Consider the following 25,714-nt stretch of genomic DNA (forward strand, 5'->3'; position numbering starts at 1 on the left):
GCAGCAGCATTTTCTTCTCTATAATCCCTTTTGTGGGAATGAGGGGGAGTGCCAAAAAAGATAGCACTCAAGCTGTTGTATATTTAAAGACCAAACAGGAAGAACTTTTCAACATTCTTATTTTTCCTTTATGATATTCTCATGCTGTACAACTGTGTTTGTTATTTGCAAATAAGTTTGCGAATCTCAGTGAGTTAGTTAGTACCCTGCTATGTTCCAAGGTTAACTGTTTCTAGCCCTCAGTGTATTCTTCTGTTCAAGTCAGGTCAGTCATCACTAGGGCTTGGCTCCCCAAACTTCTGCATGCACACAGATCCCTGGGATCTTATTAAAATGCAGATTTGGATTCAGGAGGACTAAGTGGGGCCTGGTGTTTTTGTATTTCTAACAAACTGCTGCCATATTGTTCACTGGCAAAGCATGTATTGAGTAGCAAAATACCAGCCAATATTTTTAATAAAAGGAGTTGTTTAGATATGGACAAAATTATACCCTAGTATCACACCAAGGTAAGACATAACTTGAACATATCACAAGTTAACAAATTCCCTACCTGGCAAATTATGAGTATTCAACTAATATTTCAGTGAGTTGAAGAGCTTGCAATCCCCAAATTTCATGTCACAACCATCTTTTTAATAATCACTTTTCATTGTTACATGTGTATAAAGATGATTATCTTAATTTCCTTTGCGACAGTTAACTAAAATGATGTCTTTAAAGCCAAAGATAAGATAAAAAGTAACCTGTCCGTTTCTCATACACATTGTCTCTTGACGTCACCTCACTGATAGAAAGCTCTCTTCCTTATCTGTAGCTCCAGCTGAAATGCAAATCTAAAATAAAAGACTCATGGACACGGACAATAGCTTGATCATTGCTGGAGGGAGGTGGGTAAAAGGGGACTAAATGACAATAAAAAATAATACAATAAAGATTAAGTAACCTTGGCTAGTGTGGCTTGGTGGCTTGAGCACCAGCCTTTGAACTAAAGGGTTGCTGGTTCGATTCCCAGTCAGGGCACATGCCTGGGTTGCAGGCCAGGTCCCCAGTTGGGGATGCATGAGAGGCAACCATACATTTACGTTTCTCTACGTCTCTTTCTCCCTCCCTTCCCCTCTCTCGAAAAATAAATAAATAAAATCTTAAAAAAAAAGATTAAGTAAAAATATTTATATATACTGTTTGGCCTAAATCCTTTTCATAAGCCTTTGTTTGTTTGTTTGTTTGTTTTCTTGTTTTTCTGGCTTCTCTAGACTTAAGATCAAGCCCTCTGGACTTGACAGGTGAGAATATTTGACTGCAAAACACAATTAAATTTAGACACCTACCCAGGAAGATAGCAGAAATAACACATGAGACACTTAGGTTTTATTTGCATTACAAAACTAGTTCTGACATTGAGAAACTCCAAATTATTATTTACAAGTTGACTGATGAATCTTGTTTTTTTGGCGTGGGGAGAAATGTAGAAATATCATTGGATCAAATTCATTATGAAACCAAAAATTCCTCATTAGAAGGATTTGATAAGTATTTGGAAAATATTGTTTTTATCAGAAGCCTCTGAGACCTCTATTATTTGTAAGATTACACAAAGCAAAGGGTGTTGAACTAAAGAGCAGTCATTCTTGGAAATCTTTACTGACAACAGAGACTAGACAGTGATGATAAATACTAGATTTCTGACGGCAAAACTGGCTTAAAGTAATGTATTCCCATTGAATTTCAATGGACAGTAGACAGAACTACATGAATAGATAGATAGAAAGATCTTATCTGTTTTTACTTAAATGTATGTATTTCGGATCCATTTCTTTGGCTGGGATATTCTTGCAATACCACGATATACTATCTTGGTTGACCCCACTGTTGTCTGACAGTCTTCATAGCCCTCAGACAGCCTAATGAGAATAGATCTTCTCTGAAGGACCACTGTATGTCATGGCATATAAGGTGACCTTTTAAGTTTAAAAATAGCCTTCAAAAATGGAGTTGACTTATACACCAAGAATAAACTGAAAAGCCTCCAATTTCAGGTCTCAGAGCAAAGTCTCGAGATTTGGCTGACTTTCCCCCAGTGAAGAGCTTAGAACGACAGGCACAGTTAATGTTTGACAGGAGAAAAAAAAACGTGGATCCAGAAAGAACTGCCCAGTAATAGTGAGCCAATGTCTTGGCATGGCTGGTGTGCAAAGATGTCAGGTGAAACCCTATGTTTTGACAGTATATTTTGCATGTATGTAGATTTCAATTTTTCCAATTTTTTTTATACTTCTGCACGCTAACTCATGTAATACAATGATATATATGTATATATATATGTGTGTGTGTATATATGTGTGTGTGTGTGTGTATATATATATATATATATATATATATATAATTACAATGATGTGTGTGTGTATGTGTGTAATTCTTTGGAATGTTCTCTAAAAAAATCCTCTTGTACAGATTCCCTAGCATTTTAAAAGCTTGTTAAGGCATGATATAATTTTCTAGAAGTGGGGAGAATAGCATTTTGGTTACTGAATTTTCAAATGAGTTCTAGCCTAGTAATTTCTAAAACTACATGAAGTCACAGTAAAGTATACCTGGAATGATGCATCATAAAAGCCATTAAATAATAACTCAAAATTCAGTGCATGTATACTATGTACTGTCTGTGGGTGACAGAGCTGAGAAATGGAATCATGGCATTTGAGATGTTCACATCCAACTTGGTACAATGCACGAGCTGGAGTGGAGCTCTTCCCTTACGGGGACAGAGCAGGGAAGGCTGTTCAGAGGCTCTGATACACACGACATCTTGAATGGCACCTCTTAGCAATGATCAAAGTGCTTGAAAGTTTACTAAGAAAAGGAAACATGTACAAAGATAGATATAAACAAAAAATGGGTATTTGAAGTATTTAAAATAAATGAGTAAAGTTGGAGCATAGGGTATCTGTGGAGGATAAATAAGAAATGAGACTATGAAGAGTAGTGTGGTTAAAAATATAGATGAGATAATGTAGGGGAAATATAAATGAGAAGAAAGAAGGCAAGAGAATGACAACATAAACCATGATGGAGAAACCTGTCACTGGGCATAAAAAGGGACAATCAGATCAAGCCCCGTGGAATGAAAAATTGGCAACAGTGAACCACAGGGGACCTGTGAGAGAGTCACCCAAATGGAGTCAGAAAGTTAGAAACTGACAGAATGAGAAGATGCTGGAATTTAGGAAGTCAGAGGAATGAGTGCATAAAACTTTGCAGAAGCTTGCCTAAGAAAGAAAGCAGAGAGGGCTCCTGTTAAGTATGGTGAATTGATGGCATGTGTGTACTGCTACTCCCTTTCACTGACATGACAGTAAAGAAGAAAACAATGATGAGGGCAAAGAGACAGAGCAGAATAGGCAATAGAAGTCAACAAAATCCCAGAAGCTAGAAAAAAGATGCAGATGACATAGCAGAGCACAAAATGCAGAAATTCAAGTACTTGAAGAGCAGTAGGTCAACAAGAAGCAAGCAGATTTGTTATGCAGAATCCAGAAAAGATCAGGAAATAAAGACACCTGGTGCCCTGAAAGGTGGGCCGAACAGTGGGGCTAAAATTCACAGGACTGGCATTTTGAGTAAGAAGCTGTTAGCCACACATGGTCAGCTACTCCCTACAGAGCTAAGGGACACTCCCTTCCCACTCCATTAGGAGATGGAGGCTTAATCTTTGGAGAACTGGAACAGTGGATTTAGATCCAGAGACACAGGCTTAGGAAAGGGGATGCTAAAGTGTCACCTGCGTTAGAATAAGGGAACATCCACAGTAACAAAAATGAGACAGGAATTATCCAATGCACTACTGGATCTCTTTCACCCACCAAGTCCTCAAACTGCTCACTGCAAGATTCATCAATCTCAGAGGTGAGGTTGGCATTCTCTGGAGAAGCTAATCATGCTAAGGCTAAAAAATTACATATACTGTTCATATGGGGACCTCATTACTACGGTTAGATTGCCATCCTATTACCCTGTGCAAAACCCACCATTCTCCTGTCCGTGCTGTTCTAGCACTTGGACTTTAGTGCCTCAACTCCTAAAAAAGGTAGCCATTCCTGGATCTCTAGCTATTTGAGGGAAGCTTCAACACTAAACACAGGGACCAAAACAGGTTAGAAAAAGTGAGAAACAATGCAGAGGACACACAACTTTCTAAGCATCCTTCCATTTCCTATCTGAAGAGATTAAAGAATATCCATATAAAAAGAGCAAAGCATTGAAAAAAACAGAAACTGTTAGAGAATAAGACTTCTTGTAAATTATAAATGGTAGTTAAAATTCAATAGTGAAGTTAAGAAGTAAAGTTTGAGGACATCTCAGAAAATTGATCAAAAGTCAAGGAGGTAATTGTGGGAGTATTATTAAATGTATATCTTATATTGTTTTCCATATTAAAGATTAAGCAGCTGTTCATTCATTTATCTATTCAGTCGTTCATAAATTATTAACGAGTGCATACTCTGTGCCATGTATTACAATGAACTGCTTAAAAACATATAAAATACCTATCACTGAAGAACTCTCATTCTAGGAGTGGGCAAATGACAATACATTTTTTACTAAATACTAAAATGTCAAATATGAAGATAAGTGAGAAAGGAAAATATGGAGTCCTACTATTTTTATGTTGAAGCTCTAACCCCCAGTGTGGTGGCATTAGGAGGTGAAGCCTTTGAGAGGTAATCAGGGCATGAGGGTGGGGAACCTCATGATGAGATTAGTGCCCTTTATAAGAAGAGATATGAGGGGGCTCATGCTCCTCTCTTCCTCTGCCATGTGAGGACATATCAAACTAGGAAGAGGGCTGTCACCAGACACCAGATTGCCTGTATCTTGACCTTGGACTTTCAAACTTCCAGAACTGTGAGAAATAGATGCCTGTTTTTAAGCCACCCAGTCTACGCTATTTTGTTACCGCAGCCTAAGCTGACTCAAACACAGGAGCAAAGGGAAAGGAAGAGAGATGGAGAGAGACAGGGTACTTAGGCAGACACTCTGGGAAGGCAACATGTACTCGACATCCTGAATGAAGTAAGAGAGGGAGCAATGTGGGGACAGAGCTCAGGGCAAAGGCCCTGAGGCACAGACATTGTATTCTTCAGCAAAAGTAAGGGAACCTGTGTCATAGCAACAGAGTCATCAGAGAGTCGTTGTAAATGTAACCAGAAAGATATCCCTGGCAGATCATCTAGGGCCTGTGTGGCCAAAGTAATCGCTCTGTAGGTTTAATTTGGAGGTTGGCAAGCTTCTGTAAAGGGCTGCCTAGTAAATATTTTAAGTTCTGAAGGCTGATGGTCTCTGCCAACAGCTCGACCCACTTTGAATTAAAAAATTGTGGGAGTCAGGTAATAATGAGATTAAGGTGAAGATTTACTACTATCTTCTAGAGGGGGTTGTCTACCAACATTATTTCCCTGAAAGATCAAGTCATGCTTTTATTAATGCATGGACCTAAGCTTAACCTTGGACACACCTTGACTAAAATCCCGATGGAATCACGTGTGCCTCAGAACTCTCAGTAGCTCTCCACTGCCTCTATAAGAGGGTCTTCACAATGAGCATTCAACAGAGTCCACCACCAGGCTCTCAGAAGCTGTTGCGGGCTTATCTCTCACTCGTCTCACTGCAAATTTCCTGCTCTAAATAAAGTGTGCACTGACATTCTCATGGAACACTGTGTGCCTTTAGGTACACAATTTCAACCTCAAGTGCCTTCCTTCCATTTCTCACGCTGACATTCAAATTTTAATAGCCAAGCAAAATTCCACACCCTCTGTCAAGTTTGCCTTAACCATGCAGGACAGAATCTGGTATAATGCAGCCTTCATCAATTAAGGGCTTTCAATAAATTCCTTAAGCCAGGATGATGTTTCATATTCTGTTGTAACCCTCGTGACACCTGGGCCATATCATGCACAGAGCATGGGCTCAATTACATTTATTTTATTTGGAAAATATCTTATGAAATAAGGTGTTAGGACAGTCAGAGAGATAATAAAGAAAAGCAACTCTATCACTAGGAAATAATTTAAATTCTACAGATGAGGGAAACTTTGTGGCCAAGGCAAAGATTTCTTGGTTCTTTTAGTTTCGGTTGTATTAAAAGAAGAGCAGAATGTAGTTAAGACAAAGTGATTTTCATTTGCAAACACTTTTCTAAAATTATACAAGGAAAATAATTGAAGTGAAGAAAATTATAAAAGAGGGACACAAAAAGGCTCCCAAATCTTACCACCTTTATAGAAATAATTTTACAATTTTGAGGTATTTCTTTCCAGTATGTTTCTCTATGCGTATAATTATTCTAGGCTCAAAACCTCATATTCTGCTTTTTCACTTGGAATTATAATAATTTCCTCTATGTAATACACTGTTTTAAAGAAGTACTCACAATACCTTACTCTTAAAAAAAGTCTGCCCTAAAGAGTTGTCCCCCGTTTTAGCTGACAAAGATACTTTTGGGGGGGGGTAGCTTTCAAGATTAGCATCTCTTTGAATGACAAGCTAACATCCCTGAATGATAGTGAGTCACCTCTCAAAAGGCCTCGCTCTTCATTTTTCATTCTTATACTTACAAAACTGACACATTCTTAGGTCTTATCATTTGCCAACATCCTAACTGGGTTTTTACCCCTAAGAGACAGAAGCTTCCATTCATGTATGAATCCAGAGTAGTTACGGATACTTTCTCCCTCAACATACGATAGTTCATCTAATCCACGAAGGTAATTAATAATATTATAATGCAGGATTATTTATCAAACAGCCAGGTTGATATGAGAACAAATGTATTTTTCATATAATATAGCATACATGAATAATAACTAAGGACATAAACTATTTGGTATGACCAGAACCATACTGGAATAACATCATTAAATCACTAACATAACTGTAAAAACAGCAAATGCATAGTTAAAAAGTGAAATGACAAGGCCCAATATTTGCTAAAGTTGCTGTCATCCCGCAATTTGCAACAGACAGCTCTATTGTAAATAACATAGTCACTTGTGGGGTCACTCATCGTGACCTTAAGAACCCCTCAGAAACGACAATTTGACTCAAGACGGTGGTTTTCTAAAGCAGCTATTTTTACAAGCACTGATGCCTAGAAGATGCATAATAAATTGCTCACTCCTCAAAACATTTTTCATTCGTATAGAACATAACTGGAAAAAGCCTCCGATGTTCATGAAACATGTTGGGTTTTCGGCATCACGTTATCCTGTGGTGCTCTGCAATCAATTACTGTTATACCACCATCATTAATAATTTTCTTAATGAAAATGATTCTGTTGATCTCTGTTGTATTTTAATTATCAGAGTTAAGCATAATTACACTGCAGCTCGGAGCTGGCATGTGGACTCCTTTAGGGTGCAATTTTGTTTTAACACACTGATAATGTAATTTTACATTGTGTCAGTTTGTTTGGTTATTATCCAGTTGTACAATTCCACTGTATTCCTGATAACAGATAATAACCTCAGCACCTCCTATATCCTGAAGTCATTTAAAAAGCAATATTGGAATTCTGCAACTAGCTAACTTAATCGCCTTATGATTTTATAATTCCTGCTGTTAAATATTTGGTTCAGGCACCCACCTTCTTTTAAGAGTACTGTGAAACGAGACAATAGTATACATTTTCTATGACTTACCAAATACTTAAATACTTTATTTTAAGCACTATTTTTCCCTCTTATAGTTTTGTATGCTCTTTAGGTAAAGTTACACATTAACTTGTAGGTTAGTTTAAAAATTGGCTGCCACATCGGACAGGCTATTGTTTCAAAATTCTAGCAACATGCAACAGATTCTCTATTTTAAGGTAGAAAATAGGCCAGATTTTTGCAAGAATCCTTATAATGATAGGTCTTGGTTTTGAAAAGTTGATCAATTTAGTCAGTGTATAGAAAGTTGCTCATCCAAGATAGGTCATATTAGAATTTCTGTCATTAATTCAACAATGCCTAGTATAGGACCTTGAACATGAAACAATCAATAGAGGTTTAACTGAATTAATTGCATGGTTACATCTGTGCAAATAAGAAAAATCAGAACTTTGAAGATGATCATAGAAAGATTTTGAGATTGGTCTTCTATCCAACTTTAAAATTGCTGTGGTCCTAAAAGCAACAGAGAAACTGGCAGCTGTCACTGCTGCTTTAGTTCTTGAACACTTGCTCTTTAAAGCCACACCACAGAATGAGAAAAGGAAAGTTTTACTCATAAACAGGTATGCAATTTTGCATGGAAGAGCAATAATAACCCACAACTATATCTTCAAAACTCTGCCAATTGTATATTTGGGAATTTAGGACAATATGTTCAAGATTGAATCCCAATTTCATCATGTAGGAGCTATATATCCTTGAGCTATTTACTTAAGTTATCCCAACCCTGGTTTAATCATCTGCAAAGTGGGAGTGATGCTGCTTACATCAGGAGTCTGTAATGGTGAAAAAGAAAACGTTTGTACAGTGTTTACAACAATGCCGGCAGAGAATGAGTGCTGAGTAAATGGTAACTGTTACTACTACTATTAATATCATCATTACCATCTTTATACTGGCATTTTATATGGCTTCCATTAAAAATAAAAATATCATGTTCCCTAATAAAAAATATCCAATAATATCTTCGGGCAAAGGCTGCAGTTTTCTGATTCTGTAATACAGTTCTCTGCAGTTACTGTGGGTTCACGGTGACTGAACGGGACCTATGAAATTCTTGACTATACATCTCATATGACATGAGCATGTTTTCTTGCATACTTGCTTGATACCCACATGAAGGCCTATCTTCCTTTTCTCTAAATTTGTACTGACTTATGACTACAGGGCTAACCGGATTGAGTAGAAGATAATCAGCAGTATAATATTAATAGTAACATACACAGTTAGTGTATGGGTGCTTCTTTGCCAAAATTCTGTGAGATAGCCATTGCTATTCCATTTTTATAGCTGAGACAATCTAGATTTAGAGAAGGTTACATCTGAGCAACAATTTTTTACAATGATATTGTGCTTTCACATAAAAATTAAAAAAAAAAAAAAGAATTCTGTGGTTAAGGTAAGAGGGAAGGTTAGCCTGATATTTTTCCACTCTTTCAGTTGACAATGTCTGTTCTCTTAATCTGGATACACAGAGGCTGTTGCTACTCTGAAATAACAACTCCATGAAAAACGAAATAATTATTCCTCATTTGAAGTGAACTGAGTGAACAAACCCAGATGCTAAAGGCTTAATTTAAAATACTCAGAAACATAAAACTCAAAGTAAGCTGTTTTCTTTTTATATATTAAAAAGGCTACCATACTATGCAATCACTGTAAAGGAAAGAACGTTATATGGAAAGGAAGACACTATGCTATACAACTGAAACTAATACAAAACATTTTAAATGTAGTTGAAAAAGAAAAAGAAAAGAAGACATCTCCAATGTTCAATAGTGGATTTTAGTAGTAAGTGAGCAGACCTTGCTCATCCTACCTCCCTAGCAGCCCCCCTTTAACTTCAGCATAGTGCTTTTTACTCTTTTTTCATTGCAGATAAGGAAATTAGAATTATCTGCAGTCTGTTGAGAATAATGGCAAAAAACAGACGACCCAACAAGTCTGGTCCATCAATGTCTGGATGAGCTAATTACTTTCTGAAATGACAGGGGGTAGTTGAGGCAGGAAAAAAATATATCAGGTTATAATATTAATGCTAAATACTACACTTTTTTTTTTTACTTTGATAAAACAAGATGATGGCAGCCTGTCAGATAGCACTGATATTATACAGTTTTATAATGATTATTTGATGAACACCCTGGAAATGAAAAATTTATAATTATATTTAATTTTATTACTGGCCCCCACAATAATACTTCAAGAAATGTGTGTCTTAAATGGTAATAGTTACACATCAAGTGGCTTATTGACACGACATAAAAAATATAAAAATTTCACAGTCAAGGCAATTTTTAAAAGACACTACCATAAATATTTTACATCCTATTTGTACATAAGTATGAATATACTCTCAGATAGCCAAGTCATGTAATAATGATTTAGGCATGGAATGCATAAGTAATGTAAATACTTGCTTTAGCAGTTGGTATGTGATGTGCCCCAATAAAAACCCAGAAAATTTCTTTTTTGCTGGAATTGGCAAGCTGGTAGAATAAGTCTGGAGCTTGCCACTGCCTGCAGAGAATATTTCTGAGAATGAAGCCCATAAAAGAAAGGGGAAGCAGAAGAGAGAGACAATCTGGGGACAAGGTTTGGACAACTAGATTAAGGTGTCCCTGAAGTTTAGAATATCCCTAGACTCTCAGTTATATGAGCAGATGAATTCCCCTACTCTCAACACACACACACTCATAAACAAACAAGCAAACACACTTTAATATTTTTTTGCACAATCCAGCTTCATTTGGATTTCTATCACTTGAAAACAAAAGAGACCCCCAAAATTACATAGACGTTATGAAAATGTCTCACACATCAGAGGTCAAGTCAATACTTGTTAATTGTAAATTGCTAAATCCTTCCACCTACAAAAGTCATTTGCTTTGAGGAGGCTTTCATACCTGCAACCTGTGAAGACAAAGGTTTCAGAGCCTATGAGGCCCTGGTAGGAGCGCTTGTTGGGGTCACAGTTGCCATGACTTGAATGATCCCTAATACAATCCCAGAATATTAAAGTATTCACAGAACTTGAAGGCACATGCTGGGTGAGCTATCCCCTCCCATCAAAGTAAATCTGAATTCTAGAAGTTAACATTAGGCCTCTGAAGCCCATTTAGATCACAGTAGAGTCTGCAGCAGAATTTTCCCAAGTGTGCTGCACAGAACACTAATTCCACTGGCTGTCTATTGGAAAGAAAGTACACACACACACACACACACACACTGTGGGAGTTCCACATGAATATATATTCTTTGTGATTTCTGGGCACAAAGGTCTGAGTGGTTTGAGAGGATTTACTCATCATTTAACAGGTGCAGGTAGAAAGGCAGAGTCACACAGTACAAAAAGGACAGGATTTGGAATTGTCAAGACATGGATTCAAATTCAGCTCCCTTGTTAGCTCTCCGTGACCAAGAACAGCCATCCTACCTCTCTGAGTCACAATGGTAAATTGGGTAAAATGAAAACAAAACAAAACAAAACCTACATATCTTATTGAGCTGTTTAAAAGCTTAATGAAGAGAGCATATTCTAAAACGTGGAACTCAGGCCCTGAGTTACATGAATGTGCATATGAACCCCACTTTAACCACTGCACATATTAGCTATGTGACCACGGCAAATGACGTTACCTACTAATTCTTCATTCCACTTTGTTAAAAGGAAGTAGTATATTAATGACCACATTGGAGGTTTTAAATGATGATTAAATGAAATAATGCATATAGAGTAGTTACTGCAGTCCCTGCTCTTTGAACTGCAATACCAATTGTTCTTGTAAGTTGAACAATATCTATATACCTTTTGTAGGTTAAAAACTATTAAATGGCAGGAATTCACATGGTTCCTCCTCACAGTGTGTGAAGTGTCTATTAGAGTTTCTGGCAAACATTTATCATTTGTTTATCTAGTCAACCAATCAATATTTTTTTAGTGCTTTTTTTTTTTGTATAAGCAGCATGCCAGACCAAAGAGAGAAAGGTGATTATGACCCAGTCCTTGCCCCTAGTAGATACAGAGTAGATTGGAAAAGAAGGATAAAATAACTTACTTTTTACTTACTCTTTTCCTAACTGCATAAAATGATAATCATAAAACAAGGTAATAAAAAACAATGAGAAAAGTACATACAATCTGGTATGGGATTACCAATGGAGAGGATTCAGGGACATGTAATAAATGGTGGCCATTATCATCCATGTACAAGGCTAGCACATAGTTTTATAAGTTAATTAATTAATTAATTAATAAGCTTCTATAAATTACTCAAAATTTATCGCCAGAAGGCTTAATGCATATCCAACCAGTAATACAAATACATCAAGTACTCCATCGAAGAACAACAAATTACAATTTCTTTGTATAACAATGTAACGTCATTTCTTCTAAAAGAATGCCTGATTTACAAATGCACTGGATTTGGATTATGATAGAACAGCTATTCCCTTGCTTCGTGCAAATAATAGTGCCAACATGAAGATAAGATACTGTACAGCAAAAAATTTATTCTCAGTAATTGACCCTATATTCCAAGTTAGCGTTTGTATTTTTGCATTCTGAATGTGGACATTGGGAGGCTGGTTCACTATACTATTTCTTTCCACTCTGATAGATCATATTGACATATCCTGAGAAAACCTACTTTGTCTTCCAGCTAAAAGCTTCCACCAGCATACTAGAGGTATTTGGGGTTAGAAAATGAGTGTGTATGAGACTAGCAATTATAGAAGGAAAACGAATATAATCAGATCCTGGTGTGCAGATTTTTTTTTTTTTTTTTTTTTTTTTTTTTTTAGCTTGCAAATTCCCTCTTTCCGGTGTTTCAACTTTCAAAGGCTTATGGTAGTTTAAAGGCAATCCTCTTATAAGTGTACAAATTGTAATAATTATAGGAACAAGTTGTAATTGTTTCTAGCAAGTTTTTAAGAGTCTTTGATGTTATGATTAGTGTTTTATATGTTAATACATTGATAGGGGTGCTTATTTGCTTGTTCCCTTGTATGCTTTTATGGTTTCTAGGTTCAATGTGCAAATAAATCTTTGATCTCAGTAGGTCTATTTGGTTAAAAATGAAAGCTAAAAGAAATTAAACATGAGAAGCACAAGGTTTTGCAATATTTACAGAGAAGAGAGATTAGGGATTTCACTGGAGAAGTACAGCGCTCGAGTCCATAACTCGAATATGAAGAAGAGTGCCCATACCACACCACACACGAGGAGGGGCTGTGTTTTGGAGAGTCAGTCCCATGATAGGCCATCATGGAGCTGCTGCGGCTCCTTTGTAGCCAGGGTGTAGCTGTATGACGCAGTCTAGGTTGATGTCACACTGAGCAAATCAAAGGCAAAGCTCTGCAAGCCACCACTTCCTCTTTCCCGTTTGCCTCCTGCCCTTCAGAAATCACCGTGGGGAAGAATTCCGCCTTTGCAATGGTTTCATTTTAAGCTACCCTCCCACCCTGAGTGATTTCAAGAAACTGGCTGAAATGTAATGCTTCCTGGAGCAAACACCTTGGCACACTGCTAAATTTCACAAGGAATTTACTTTTTGATAGATAATGCCTAACAGAGAAATCTGAGATTTCATCAAACTGGCCATTGCTAAAAACTAACGGCAAGGAAGGAACCTGTCAAGCCACTCAAATATGTACAGAGTTTAGGAAAATGTGAATGATGCTGAGTAATGAATGGCACAACATTTTTTGTGGTTTAAAAATCGTACACTTTGCTGTAGATACAGGTAAAAGATTTATAAGAAAAACAAAGAAGAGAGAATGAAATTCGACTCTGTACCCCCATTCCAGCTCCTTCGATATTGTTTAGCAACGCTCAGCTTTCAATAGTTGCAAAGATCTTGCATTTACCTTTGCTGTACACAATGCAGTTGTTTTTGCTGTCTTCCACGCCTTGCCAAGTCACATCCAGTAGCCACTTGGGACCAGCAGTCAGCACCATGGGGACCTGAGTCTTTGTCTTCTGCAGAAAAAATGATAAACAGATGCCATTTGCTTTTGTTGATTAAAAACTTGAATAATAGCTGTACTAATCATTTTATTTTTACAAACAACTAAATCTCCTGAACCATAATCCAAGTCCTTATTCCCCTGTCTCGTGATATCTCTTTAAGACCAACAGAAGCTGTAAAGCTTTACTGCTTTCACTAATCTGAATGGAAGAATTATTATCAAGGATTTTTCCCCCCCTAAATGATACTGGATCAGATCTCCAAGATTAGACAGATCTCTCGGGGCTCTGAATTATAAAGAGAATGCAGATGACTTTCATTGCAAGGAGTGTTTAGAAGTGAACTTTAGACACATTGTACTTCACTATCAACAGGATCTCACTATTTCCTGAAACAGACAGGAAAGAATTTAAAGAATCAGGATCCATTTCAAAGCTCTATCCTGAGCAACATTTATGTGAGAGTAAGAATTTATTCTGAATGAATAGAGACTTACTCAACCCGCTTTGCTACGTGTGGATATGTAGTCCGATTAAAACTGAAATTATAATAATGCTAATGATCCACCGTACATTGTGTCCAGAAAGACTATAAGAGAAGAATTGGGAATAAATTCAAATGCAGAGCAAGTAAAGCATGATATCCTTCCATCTGAGAAGCACAGAAGCAGAGGGAAAAGTGATGTAGTTTTGACAAAAGGTTTTCAGTGTACATTTTAAGTATAAGGCTTAACAGGTTCATCACTTTAGGCTATTTGGCACCTGATTTATTTCTTTAACCATGTTGATAAATTTACAAGGCAGGAAATAAACCTGGGAGGAGACAAGTAAGCCTAGCAAGACTCTTGTTTCCGGATGAGTCACAGCGAACTGGCATTCAGGCTTTTATCGTCCACCAGCCCGTGTTCTGTATATCAAGTATCATAAAACCACAACACAGAGGACAATACGAGGGTCTCAAGATAGTTTTTGAGCTGCATTTCCACCTAGATATGATCCTACCAAAGAGATCTCAGCCCAGTCTGGGACTTTCCCACACGTTATGTGCTATCACAAATTTCCCAAATTGGCATTAACAAGTATTCACTCGAGGAGTTCCATGTAATCTGGCCATTTCAAATCTCTGAGGAATCTGGAAAACCCATTTTACCCGCTGACTGACAACAACGATAACTCACAAGACATGGATCTATTGTTAACTGCAAAGTCGTATTAAGAACTATGCAAAAAAATGAATGCTAACCCCTTTCTTGAAGTATCAATTGTATTATAAGAGGTAAAACTACCATAAAATATACAATGGAAAATTAACCATGATGAATAAATGTAAAAAGAAGTCTGAAAAAAATACTTCAATATTAAAACAGAAGAGGTGGTAAACCAGGTCAATTGTAAGAAAACTATCATATTGATTTTTCATATTTGTACTCTGATTCATTTTAAAGTTTTAACGTTTTAAATATGTATCTTAATATTTGGCCAGCAAAACCATGACATATAGTTACCTGAAAGCCCTATAGGAAAGAGACAAATTTATATTATATTATAATTTTGTTAATAATCTAAGCAAAAATGTTATAAAGTTGTCCCTATGGTTACCAGTCTGAGTGATCGTTTTTATTTATTTCAATTTTCAAAATAGAATTTGAGAAAAAGCAAGCTTTCCAATCTGAAATGAGAGTGCCCCCTATCTAATTAAATAGTAGGTCTTAATTATGCATATTTCAGCATCTTTTACTACCGCAGAAACAGTTACGTCCACAGGCCAGGGTTAGCAGCTCTCCAAGCAGTAAGCAGAATAAGTCACAGGACAGAGTCCACCATTTAGATAAACCTCTGTAGGATGGATTTAGTGGTCTTATTTGTAACATCAGCTTCTTCTGATTTTTAAGAACAGATTTCAACACAGGCACCTGGCCCCTTTTTTACTGTATTCTCTTATTTCATGGGCAAACCCTGTGTTTTAAATTATTTAATCTTCATACTCCATAGTTCAAAATTCCACATGGATTTCTACACAGTAAACCATCTTTTACAATTTTCAGTAGATATTATGAAAAATAGATATTGATCACTTAAATTCTTTAGGGCAACTTTCACTGTAAAGTAACTCAATCGATCTTCCATTCCTTTCATAAACAAACCAATCAACCCAGTCCTATGCTTGGTGCTAGAAATATAAACAGGCATTTTTTGGGGAAAGGAAATAGATACATTAAGTTTGATATAACACAAAAAGTAGCAAAGCCAAGAGTGCAACATCATGAGTAAACTGTTTGCAGGTCAATGAAGGGCAAGAGAGAAATTCCTGTCCTGTGGATTCTGGGAGGATTTCATAAAGGAGATGACTTTCAGGCAAGATCTTAAAGGACATACAGAGAGAATTTACAATTGCTGGTAATACCATGGCCATAGTCTGAATAGTATATATGAGAATCATGTGTACAGAAAATAGTGAGTAGTTCTGGGACTCTTAATGGTTTAAGTTCTTATAAAGTCTTCAGAGCTGTTCTTGGTATGTAGAAAGCACTAGATAAGTATTAGTTATCATCATCATCATCAATATTATTATTATCATTATTGATAAGAGGAAGGAAAGACAGGTTATAAACAGATCGTGAAGGACCTCTTCTTATTAGGCAAAATCTTTTGTGCTGAAATTGCTAAGCAGAATCAATCCAGTAAATATGGTTTAAGCAGGAAAAATAAAGGTACTATTATTTTAGATATATTTCGGATAAATAAATTGCAGCTCACTGCTGGTCAAGATGGTGACACAGGCAGACAGGGTTCACCACCTCCCACAACCACATCAAAATTACAACTAAAATATAGAACAACTATCACTCAGAAGCATCAGAAATCGAGTTGAATGGAAGTCCAACAACTATAGAATTAGGGAAACCACATCCATCCTGACTGGTAGGAGAGGTGCAGACATGGAATGGTCTGGTCCCACATCCACATTTGGTGGGTAAATATTTGGGAGGGATATCTCATGAGTGAGGAGTCCCAGGCCCACTCTAGGCCTCTCAGCCCAGGGTTCTAGTGACAGGAAGATGTCCCCATAACTTCTGGCTGCAAAAGCCAGCAGGGATTGAGTCAGTGGAAGAAACTGCTGGAGCTTCAAGTAGTCCCTCTTAAAGAACCCTCACAAAGACTCACCCATTCAGACTCACTCCCTCTGAGCTTCAACACTGGGGTAGCAGCTTGAAAGGCAACCGTGGCATAAAGGGAGGAACTGAAGTGGCTGGCATCAAGGCAAGCAGAGGCCACTGTCCCTTTTCTGAACTCTCCCCCCACAGAGCTGGCAAGTTGGTGCCATATCTGAGATTCCATCAACCTGTCTAACAATGTTTGCCCCACCCTGGAGATCCCCTGAGACTGTCCCACCCAATTTACAGGCCGACCCAAGCTGCTTTTCCATATGGATGGCTGGTATTGGCTCATGCCTCACAATTTCCTAAATCCTCTCAAACAAGCAACAACTGGCCTCAGTGAGCCTCATGCCCAGCACTAGCAGCAGCCACAGCTTGGCTTCACCTGGGAATCTCCAAGCCCAGCACAAGTAAAAGACATCTCAGATTGCTTTATAGCTCAGGCAGGGTGGCCCCAGGCAGAACACAGGTGCGGCTGACCTTGGCCTGCACCACCTGGGAAACCCGAGTCCGCACATTAAGTGGACAGCTACAGACTACACCGGAGAACCACCGCCCTGCCCCTAAACAACTGATTCTCCACAGAGGGGGGAACTGGTGGTCAGTGGTCACAGCCAGTCCTTGCAGATGACTGGCCTGGGTAAATCCCTCCTATTGACCTGCCAACAGCAACCAAGAGGAGGGTGTACTCAGCCTACATGAAGGGTACACCTCGAGTACCCAGCTTGGGTTACAGTGGAAGCTGGGCCATTGGACCCTAACTGTATTAGACCACACCACCAAGACAGAGAGTCAAAGCAGCTCTACCCAATACATAGAAACAAACACAAGGAGGCTGACAAAATGAAGAGACAAAGAAACCTGGTCCAATGAAAGGTCAGACCAGAACTCCAGAAAAAGAGCTAAATGAAATCGAGATAAGCAATCTATCAGATGCTTATCTGGCTATAAGGATGCTTGAGGAACTTAGTGAGGACCTCAACAGCAGAGAAACAAACCAATCAGAAACAAAGGATACACTAATTGAAATAAAGAACAATATACAGGGAAACTACAGTAGAGTGAATGAAGGCAATAATCAAATCAATGATTTGGGATATAAGGTAGCAAAAAACAAGCAATCAAAACAAGAAAAAAAAGAAAGAATCCAAAAATATGAAGAAAGTATAAGCAGCCTCTGGGACAACTCAAAGAGGTCCAACATTCCCATTACAGGGGTGCCAGAAAGAGAAAAGAAAGAGCAAAAAAATTGGATATCTACTTGAAAAATAAAGAAAACTGCCCTAATTTGGTGAAGGAAATGGACACGCAAGTCCAAGGAGCACAGAGTTCCAAACAAGATGGATGCATAGAGGCCCACTCCAAGACACATCATAATTAAAATGCCAAAGGTTAAAGATAAAGAGAGAATCTTAAAAGCAGCAAGAGAAAAGCAGTTAGTTACCAAGAGGAGAGTTCCCATAAGGGTAACAGCTGATTTCTCAAAAGAAACTTTGCAGCTAGAAGAGATTGGCAAGAAACATTCAAAATCATGAAAAGCAGTGATCTATAGCCAATATTGCTCCACACAGCAAAGCTATCATTTAGAATAGAAGGACAGATAAAGAAAAAGCTTTAAAACAAAACAAAACAAACAAAAGAAAACTCAAGGAGTTCATCATCACCAAACCATTATTATATGAAATAGTAAAGGGACTTATGTAGGAAGTAGAACACCAAAACTATGAACAATAAAATGGCATGGCAATAAATACATAACTATCAACAATTGAATCTAAAAATCAAGCTAAGCAAACAAGAAGAACAGAAACAGAATCATGGATATGGAGAGTGTTTTGATGGTTGCCAGATGGGAGGGGGTGTGAGGAAATGGGTGAAGATGTGAGGGGATTAACAAGTACAAATAGGTAGTTACAGAACAGCTATGGGGATGTAAAGTACAGTATAGGAAATGGAGTAGCCAAAGAACTTATACACAAGACCCAAGGACATGAACAATGGTGAGGGGGACTGCCTGAGGGAGTGGGGGTTATTGGGTGGAGGGGGCAAAGTGGGAAAAATCAGGACAACTCTAATAGCATAATCAATCAAATATAATTTAAAAAATAAAATAATAAAACCCTTATGGAAATAGAAAAAAAGAAATTGCAACTCAAAGATTAAGTAATCTTTAAGGTAAAATAGCTTGTAGAAGGCAGAGCTCATATTTATATTTACCTCTGTTTCAAACTACTACTCCTAGGATGACCAACCATTGGGTTTTCCTGGGATTGAAGGATTTCTCAAGATGTTGGACTTTAAGTGCTAAAATTTGAAAGTCCTGAACCAACTATGATGAGTTATTCACTTCCACCCTATTACTACTAATAAAATAATATTAGCTGTTTACATTTATTGAGTACTTGTTGAATATTGGGTATTAAATACTTCCCCAGAACCTTTTTTTTTTTTTTAATTTTTCAACTCCAGGAGTTAGGCATAAACATTTTCTCTACTTTATATATGAGAAAATTAAGATTTACAGCAGTTAATTCTGTGGCACAAACAAAAACCATTAATTAATATCTTTCCTTAATGATACGTGAGGCATAATACTTTTTAAAACTTTGAAAGCATTTATTACACTTTGGTATAGATAGAATAGGACTTACTAAAAAACTAAATTGAAGAGAAAACAATTTCTTTTAATCCCAATCAATAAAGCAAAAGCAAAAATGTACAAAGATTTGCTGAAAGCAATATCAAAGCTGTAAAGTAAATAGATAAAAATATCTCAAGGGACCAGTTATTACAGTGTTGAGAAGGTAAGTCAATTTCTTTCTGAAGAAGCCAACTTTTGTAGAGATTGACGGCCTTCAAAGACGATTACCAAGTGTGAGAAGGAAGGAGTTAGTCAGGATTATATGAAATCTACACTCCAGCAAAATCCATGAATAGAAAGTAACAATTATATCCACATTAATCATTAGATTCACTTTCCCATGCCTCTCTCTATCATAAGGATTCATAAAAGGGTTAAGAATGGAAGCAACTTTACATTCGATGATTTTAATTACCCTAATTTCACAAATAAAGAAAGTAAGGCCAAGATCTTTATCTAGTATCCTATAGAGAATACAGTTGGCACAACATGTTGGGAAAAGAAAGCAAATATAAGAGGTTGTAGACAGAAGACTGGTCTCCAGAGATGCCCATGCCTTAGACCCCTGAAACCTGTGAATATGCTACCTTACCTGGAAAAGGGGATTTTAAAGATACGATTAAGGTTCAGGAAGATGAAATGGTCAAGTGACCCTGGATTATCTGAATAGACCCAATCTAAAGACAGAAGTCTTTAAGTATTAATAGACGAGAAAGGCAACAGTAGATCAAAGAGATCTGACATGAAAAGGATGCCACCTGCTTTTCCTGCATTTGAAGATGGCATGCTGAGGCCTCCAACGAAGGAATGTAGTGGTCCAGAAAATAGGTGGGTGCCTCAGTTACAGGGAGCAAAGAAAGAGGGACTTCAGTTCTGCAAACTCAAGGAACTGAATTCTGCCAATAACCTGAATGAGCAGAAAATGAATTCTCCCCAGAACCTCCGGAAAGGAACACATCCTGACAAACTGATCTAAATCTAGAGAGATTCATATTAGACCACTGATCTACAAGACTTTAATATATAATTTTTGTGTGTTTTCTTAAGCCACTGTGTAGTAATTTGTTTTGACTGCAATAGAAAACTAATACAAAAGGCATTCAGAATTTCTGACTTATACTGTTTAAAAAAAAAGACAATTTCCTCATCAAATGTGCTCAAACGTATTAAAAAGACCTTTCCTTTAGTTGGAATAACACCAAATCTACATTGTCATTCTAAAATCATTAGATCATTAGATATGTTTAAATGTTCTTGCCTTAAAATACAAGAAACTACACAGCGGTGACTAATAATTCCTTCTTCTATAATTAGGAATTTAAAACATTTCGTGATTCATCGTTGACCTTATAGTTGAGGAATAACATAAGGAACATTACTGTTCTTGGAGGCAGATGATCCCGGTTTTAATCCTGACACATGCAGTATACTGGTGGGCTCTGTGACTAGAAAATCACTTAAACTTGAAAGTTCTGAACTTCAGAATGCTTATCCAAGAAATGGGGAACATTTCTATCTCAAAGTTTGTCATATAAAGAAAACAGCACTGAGTACAGGATACCATAGAGGCACATCAAACTTCTGCTAAAGACCTAGATAAATAAACTAATTAAAAATGTACAAAAAAACCATGTATTGAATCCCTACTATTTCTCAGGCACTAGAAATGTTTGTAGTAATTAGTATAGAAGTCAAGACAAAAACCATTATCCTATTTTTAAAAATGTGTATTAATTTTTTTAGAGAGAGAGAGGAAGGGAGAGAGAGAGAGAGAGAAGTAAATGCTGATCTGTTGTCCTACTCATTTCTGCATTCACTGGTTTCTTCTTGTATGTCCTGACTGGACATTGAACCTGCAACCTTGCCATATCAGGACAACGCTAACTTAACTGGGCAACCTGGCCAGGGCAAACTCCTTATACAATTTAAAGGTGGTGGTAGTCATTAGTGCTATTGATCATTTATATCCAACTCTCCAATTCCCACGTCTCTTTTAAAGTTAGGTACGGTTAGATGACTTCATTTGACCACTGAAATTGAACAAGGGCTGACTCATGTCACTTCTCCACTGAAGCTATAAGAGCCAGTGGGCCACCATGATGCCTGGCCTTTACTGATTTGATCGTCTCAGCTTGTACGGAGGAAGCCCTGCAACCACAGTGGTCATGGAGCATGAGAAGGAAACTATTTATGCAAAAAGCTGTTGTGATGTTAGAGTTGCTTGGCTTATTCTCACTTATACAAAGGTTTCCATCATTTTTTTTTTTTTTTTTTGTATTGAAATAACCCATGGGTTTTTTTCAGGTTAAAGTTTGTACTTTATATCTCTTTCAGTAATAAGTCAATTCAAGGTACATAACAGGAGTGCTGGATTTCAGTGAAGCTGGGATATTTTATGTAGAAAAAGAAATAGTGTGTAGTTTTGAGGCTCCATATTATAAGTTTTTTTAAAAAAACTGCACTCCTGGACATTCTTTGAACCCAGAGTTTCATGCTTAGACAGTCTACAACTAGACAAACTTGACAAGGACAAAATGGGTCAAAAGTGTCATTTCTTAGGAATAATTAGAATCATCTAATGTGGATAAAAGAGGTCAGACTAGCATCCACTTCTCACTAACCTTTAGAGTTACTGGACCGACAAAGGAGGTAGCCTTCAATAAATGTTTATACTCGAGCCAAAAGGTTAATGGAGATAAAAGTAGACAGCCCAGAGGTAAAGAATAGAGGATGATTCTAACCCAAGAAACTGGTGACATAATGTGTTCTTAGGGATTCCAAACTTTGCTGGAAATATGTATTGAAGATTTCCAAAATGAGGCTTAGGAAGAGCTAGAAGTCTTAGGAGAATCTGACCCATGAGAAGGGGCTGACACTACAGCCTTTTAAAAGGACGAGATGTGTCATTTAATGGAAAAATTGGCCTCCGCTGACTTAAGTTCGGGAAATCTAACAAAGCCTCATTAGAGAACCTCAGACCAATGCTGTGAGATGCAGCTGGACGTGATGGAAATGCTCTCATTGTGTTGTGTCCATCGCTGAGAAACAGGTGGAAAGCACTGAGGCCTGTTTGGCAAAATTCATAGCTGTTTTAACAATTCGGAGCTGTTTTTCCTCCCTCAGCTCTAAAAACACATTCAAAAGTAGGCATCAAAATTTTTCCAAATTACTGCAGACATCAGACTTATATAGTTAGGACCAGAAAAACGGCCAATGTCCCCCAGATGCATTATTCACATCTATATGAAAAAATGGTAGTGTATGTGACGCCACCATGTGCTACCACAGGGTAGATTTTATACAGAAAAGGTCTCAGTTAATGCATCCAAGGAATTCTCCACAAAGGAATTAAATTGAGATTGAATCCGACAGTCACAAAAACACTGATCCCTCTCCCTTGACCTGTGCGCAGTCTCTAGTGAAGGTGAACCTGAATTTAAAAATTCCCTTGACCAACAGCCTATCCTAAGGGGGCAAAACAACTACCCAGAGTTGAAATAAATATCAAGTAATAACTCAAAGCCCTCCGTAACTGTGTTTTCAATAATTATGGGCATGGTGTGTAATTTCCATACTGATTTGAATGTAACTATAAAACTTTTAGTATGATGATTTTCCACCTAATAAAACTGTACTTTTTAGTAAATATCCTTTAAAAAGTTATACAGGACTCAATGGGAATGTTTGAGCTTGATGCTACTGAGGTTAGTAATTTTTTTACTTTCAGAGAATACAGTATTACTTTCCATAAACATAAATGCTCTACTCCATGGGGTCCTGTAGGATCAGCATTATCTGTGTACAGAAACAGGTGCTCAACAATACTCCCTAAATATTTGCCATGACTAACTAACTAATGCCAGACATCATTTGGATATGACCATGTATATCCTTCCATAAAAATCATGTACTTCCACTTTAAAACAGAATATAATGGGATGTCCCTTGAGTGAGAGTCTCAGTCTTCCTTTTGTTTATTGTGTCTAAAAAAATGAGCTGAGAATGGGGATGGGGGAAGAAAGAAAATGAATGAATTACAAAGAGATTTAAACAGGTCACTTCAAGAACTCTGAAGTGCATATGAAGTATTTCATCTACAATTATTGTTTAAAAAGCAACGAAACTCAATTTAATAAAAGATTATCAAATTCATATTGCTTGAAAAAAATAGATATGCTAGACATGTTTTTGAACTCAAATAAATTTAAGAATGATTTTAAATTAGAATATATGTGAAAGCTCCGAATCACAAAGACATCAGAAATGTGATATAACAAGAATCACTACACTATACCATTAGACACACAAAGGATTCATCAATGGAAATCCAGGAAGGTTTCATTAGATAGTGTTTCTCTTGAGCATAATTCTACAAAACTTCCTTTAAGGACAGCACCAGAGTGAAATTCCAGAGAGCGTCTGCTTATGAATGTCTTCCAGTTCACTGTGGTATGTGGGATCTCAAACATGATAAGAGACTTTTCAAAAACAAAATGAGTGTGAAATAAAATGATAGAATTCTTGGCTACTATATCCATACTCCTATGTCAAAGACAGTTTTATCGCTATGAAGCAAAAAATTAAATAATCATTATCTCTGAGGTATATTTGCTTTTAGGTCTCAAAATTATTGAAACACATTATCTTAACATGCGTCATTGCTTAAATATAGGAATTTCAGTATAAAAAATAATGATCTTTTAGGAAAGGAAACACAAATAGTCTGATATATATAGGTCATTAAAATAATCTCTTTACTTTCAAATAAAAAGAATCACTTTGTGATACTTTGAAAAATAATATAAAATTATTATTCAAGAGTACTCACCCTAAAGACACAGATATTTCACCTCCAAATGGGAAGAATCTCAAACTGAATAATAAATATCTAACTTATCCAGATATTTATTATACTTTCATTTTCAAAAAAAAAAGAATAGACTCATTTCTCTTTCCCTTTTGCCAACTTCACTCCCACAGTCTCATCTGTTCTCCACATACATTTGGAGCCAAAGAGGAACTACTCCCTCCAAGCTGGCAACTGTCAAGTTCAACCTTTTATTTTATACAGCTCTGAAAGTCACAGAGTGCTTAAGGAGTGTTGTTTTCCTCCTGGCAGAATATCTGGGCTTGCACGCAGTGCAATGTGCAAAAGAGTATCAGGGCTGAAACCTTGGGAAGGGAGATGCCAACTGTCCCCCCTTACACAAGGCTGTCACAGAAGCCCATGGCAGGGTTCAGGGATCCTAAAAGCCAGTGTGGTCCCAGCTGTGTGACCTGGGGTTAACCCCTTGAACTCTCAAGGTCTCATCCTTTTTCTCTCTAAGATGACCTCATATGTGCTTACAGCTTCACCATATATCTTCTCTGCACTCACAATTTGAATTTAGGCTTGATGAAAATTCCATAGTAGAAAGTCTTATAATGATATATGTCCCATAAATTATCAAGAACTCATCTATAGTTTGAACTTAAGATATACCTGCTAATGATATTTGAAATTGATGGAATATGTCTATGGAAAAACTGGAAGAAGAGGAGAGAGGAAAGTATCCCCTTTCAAAGAGGGGGAAAAAAGACGGAATCGTCAAGCTAGATATAGGCACTGTAGTAAATATAGCACATTTTGGAGAGACAGATTTTTATAAGACAAGTTATTGAAAGTTGGAAGCCAAAAATTAAAAGGTCGGCACACTAGTTGGTGGAAGTGTGAAGGTGCTACAGTATCGTCAAACAAAGCCTATCTAATCTGTGAGACATTTTAGAACAAGAATATTGCGAACACACTTAAATTAAGTATTTAAAATGAGACTCTGACCGTGAGGGTGGGTTTCAATATTTCCCCCCAAATTGTCAGGTGCAGAAGGACTATACTAATTCTGCTCTTTCAGGGAATAAAAGTCAGGAGCCCAGCTCAGTGGGGGCTGGCCCTCCCTGCCTGAGGCACTGAGGCACTTGCTGCCTGCCTTTCAAGGGGGAAACAATGGAAAATGACACCGACCAGTGGAACCAATTCACCTCTACATGTTCCCAGGGCAGGGACCTTCAGCTCAGCATATCTATGGGCCTGGGGCAACGAAAGAAATATGCTATGAAATCAAAACCAAATGAGATAAACCTTTATTAATACTGCCCTGGAAAAATTTCTCAAACCATATTCTTTAAAAAAGGAATAAAAATATAAATAAAGCATCCATGGGTATGTTGGAAAAGATATTTAAATAATGTTAA

General features: G+C 37.2%; 1 protein-coding gene across 1 annotated transcript in view; it reads right to left on the bottom strand.

Annotated features, from left to right (window-relative positions):
- The window catches only part of ZFPM2 (zinc finger protein, FOG family member 2), a 348,432-nt gene that overhangs the window by 138,187 nt on the left and 184,531 nt on the right, over positions 1-25,714 (bottom strand). Inside the window, exon 4 of the mRNA XM_090282767.1 lies at positions 13,585-13,696. Within this exon, the coding sequence (XP_090138893.1) occupies positions 13,585-13,696 (112 nt within the window). The remainder of the gene's footprint in view (positions 1-13,584; positions 13,697-25,714) is intronic.

This window comes from Furipterus horrens, unplaced genomic scaffold (assembly GCF_987537825.1).
Source record: "Furipterus horrens unplaced genomic scaffold, mFurHor1.1.pri manual_scaffold_7, whole genome shotgun sequence".
In the NCBI taxonomy this organism is placed as follows: domain Eukaryota; kingdom Metazoa; phylum Chordata; class Mammalia; order Chiroptera; family Furipteridae; genus Furipterus; species Furipterus horrens.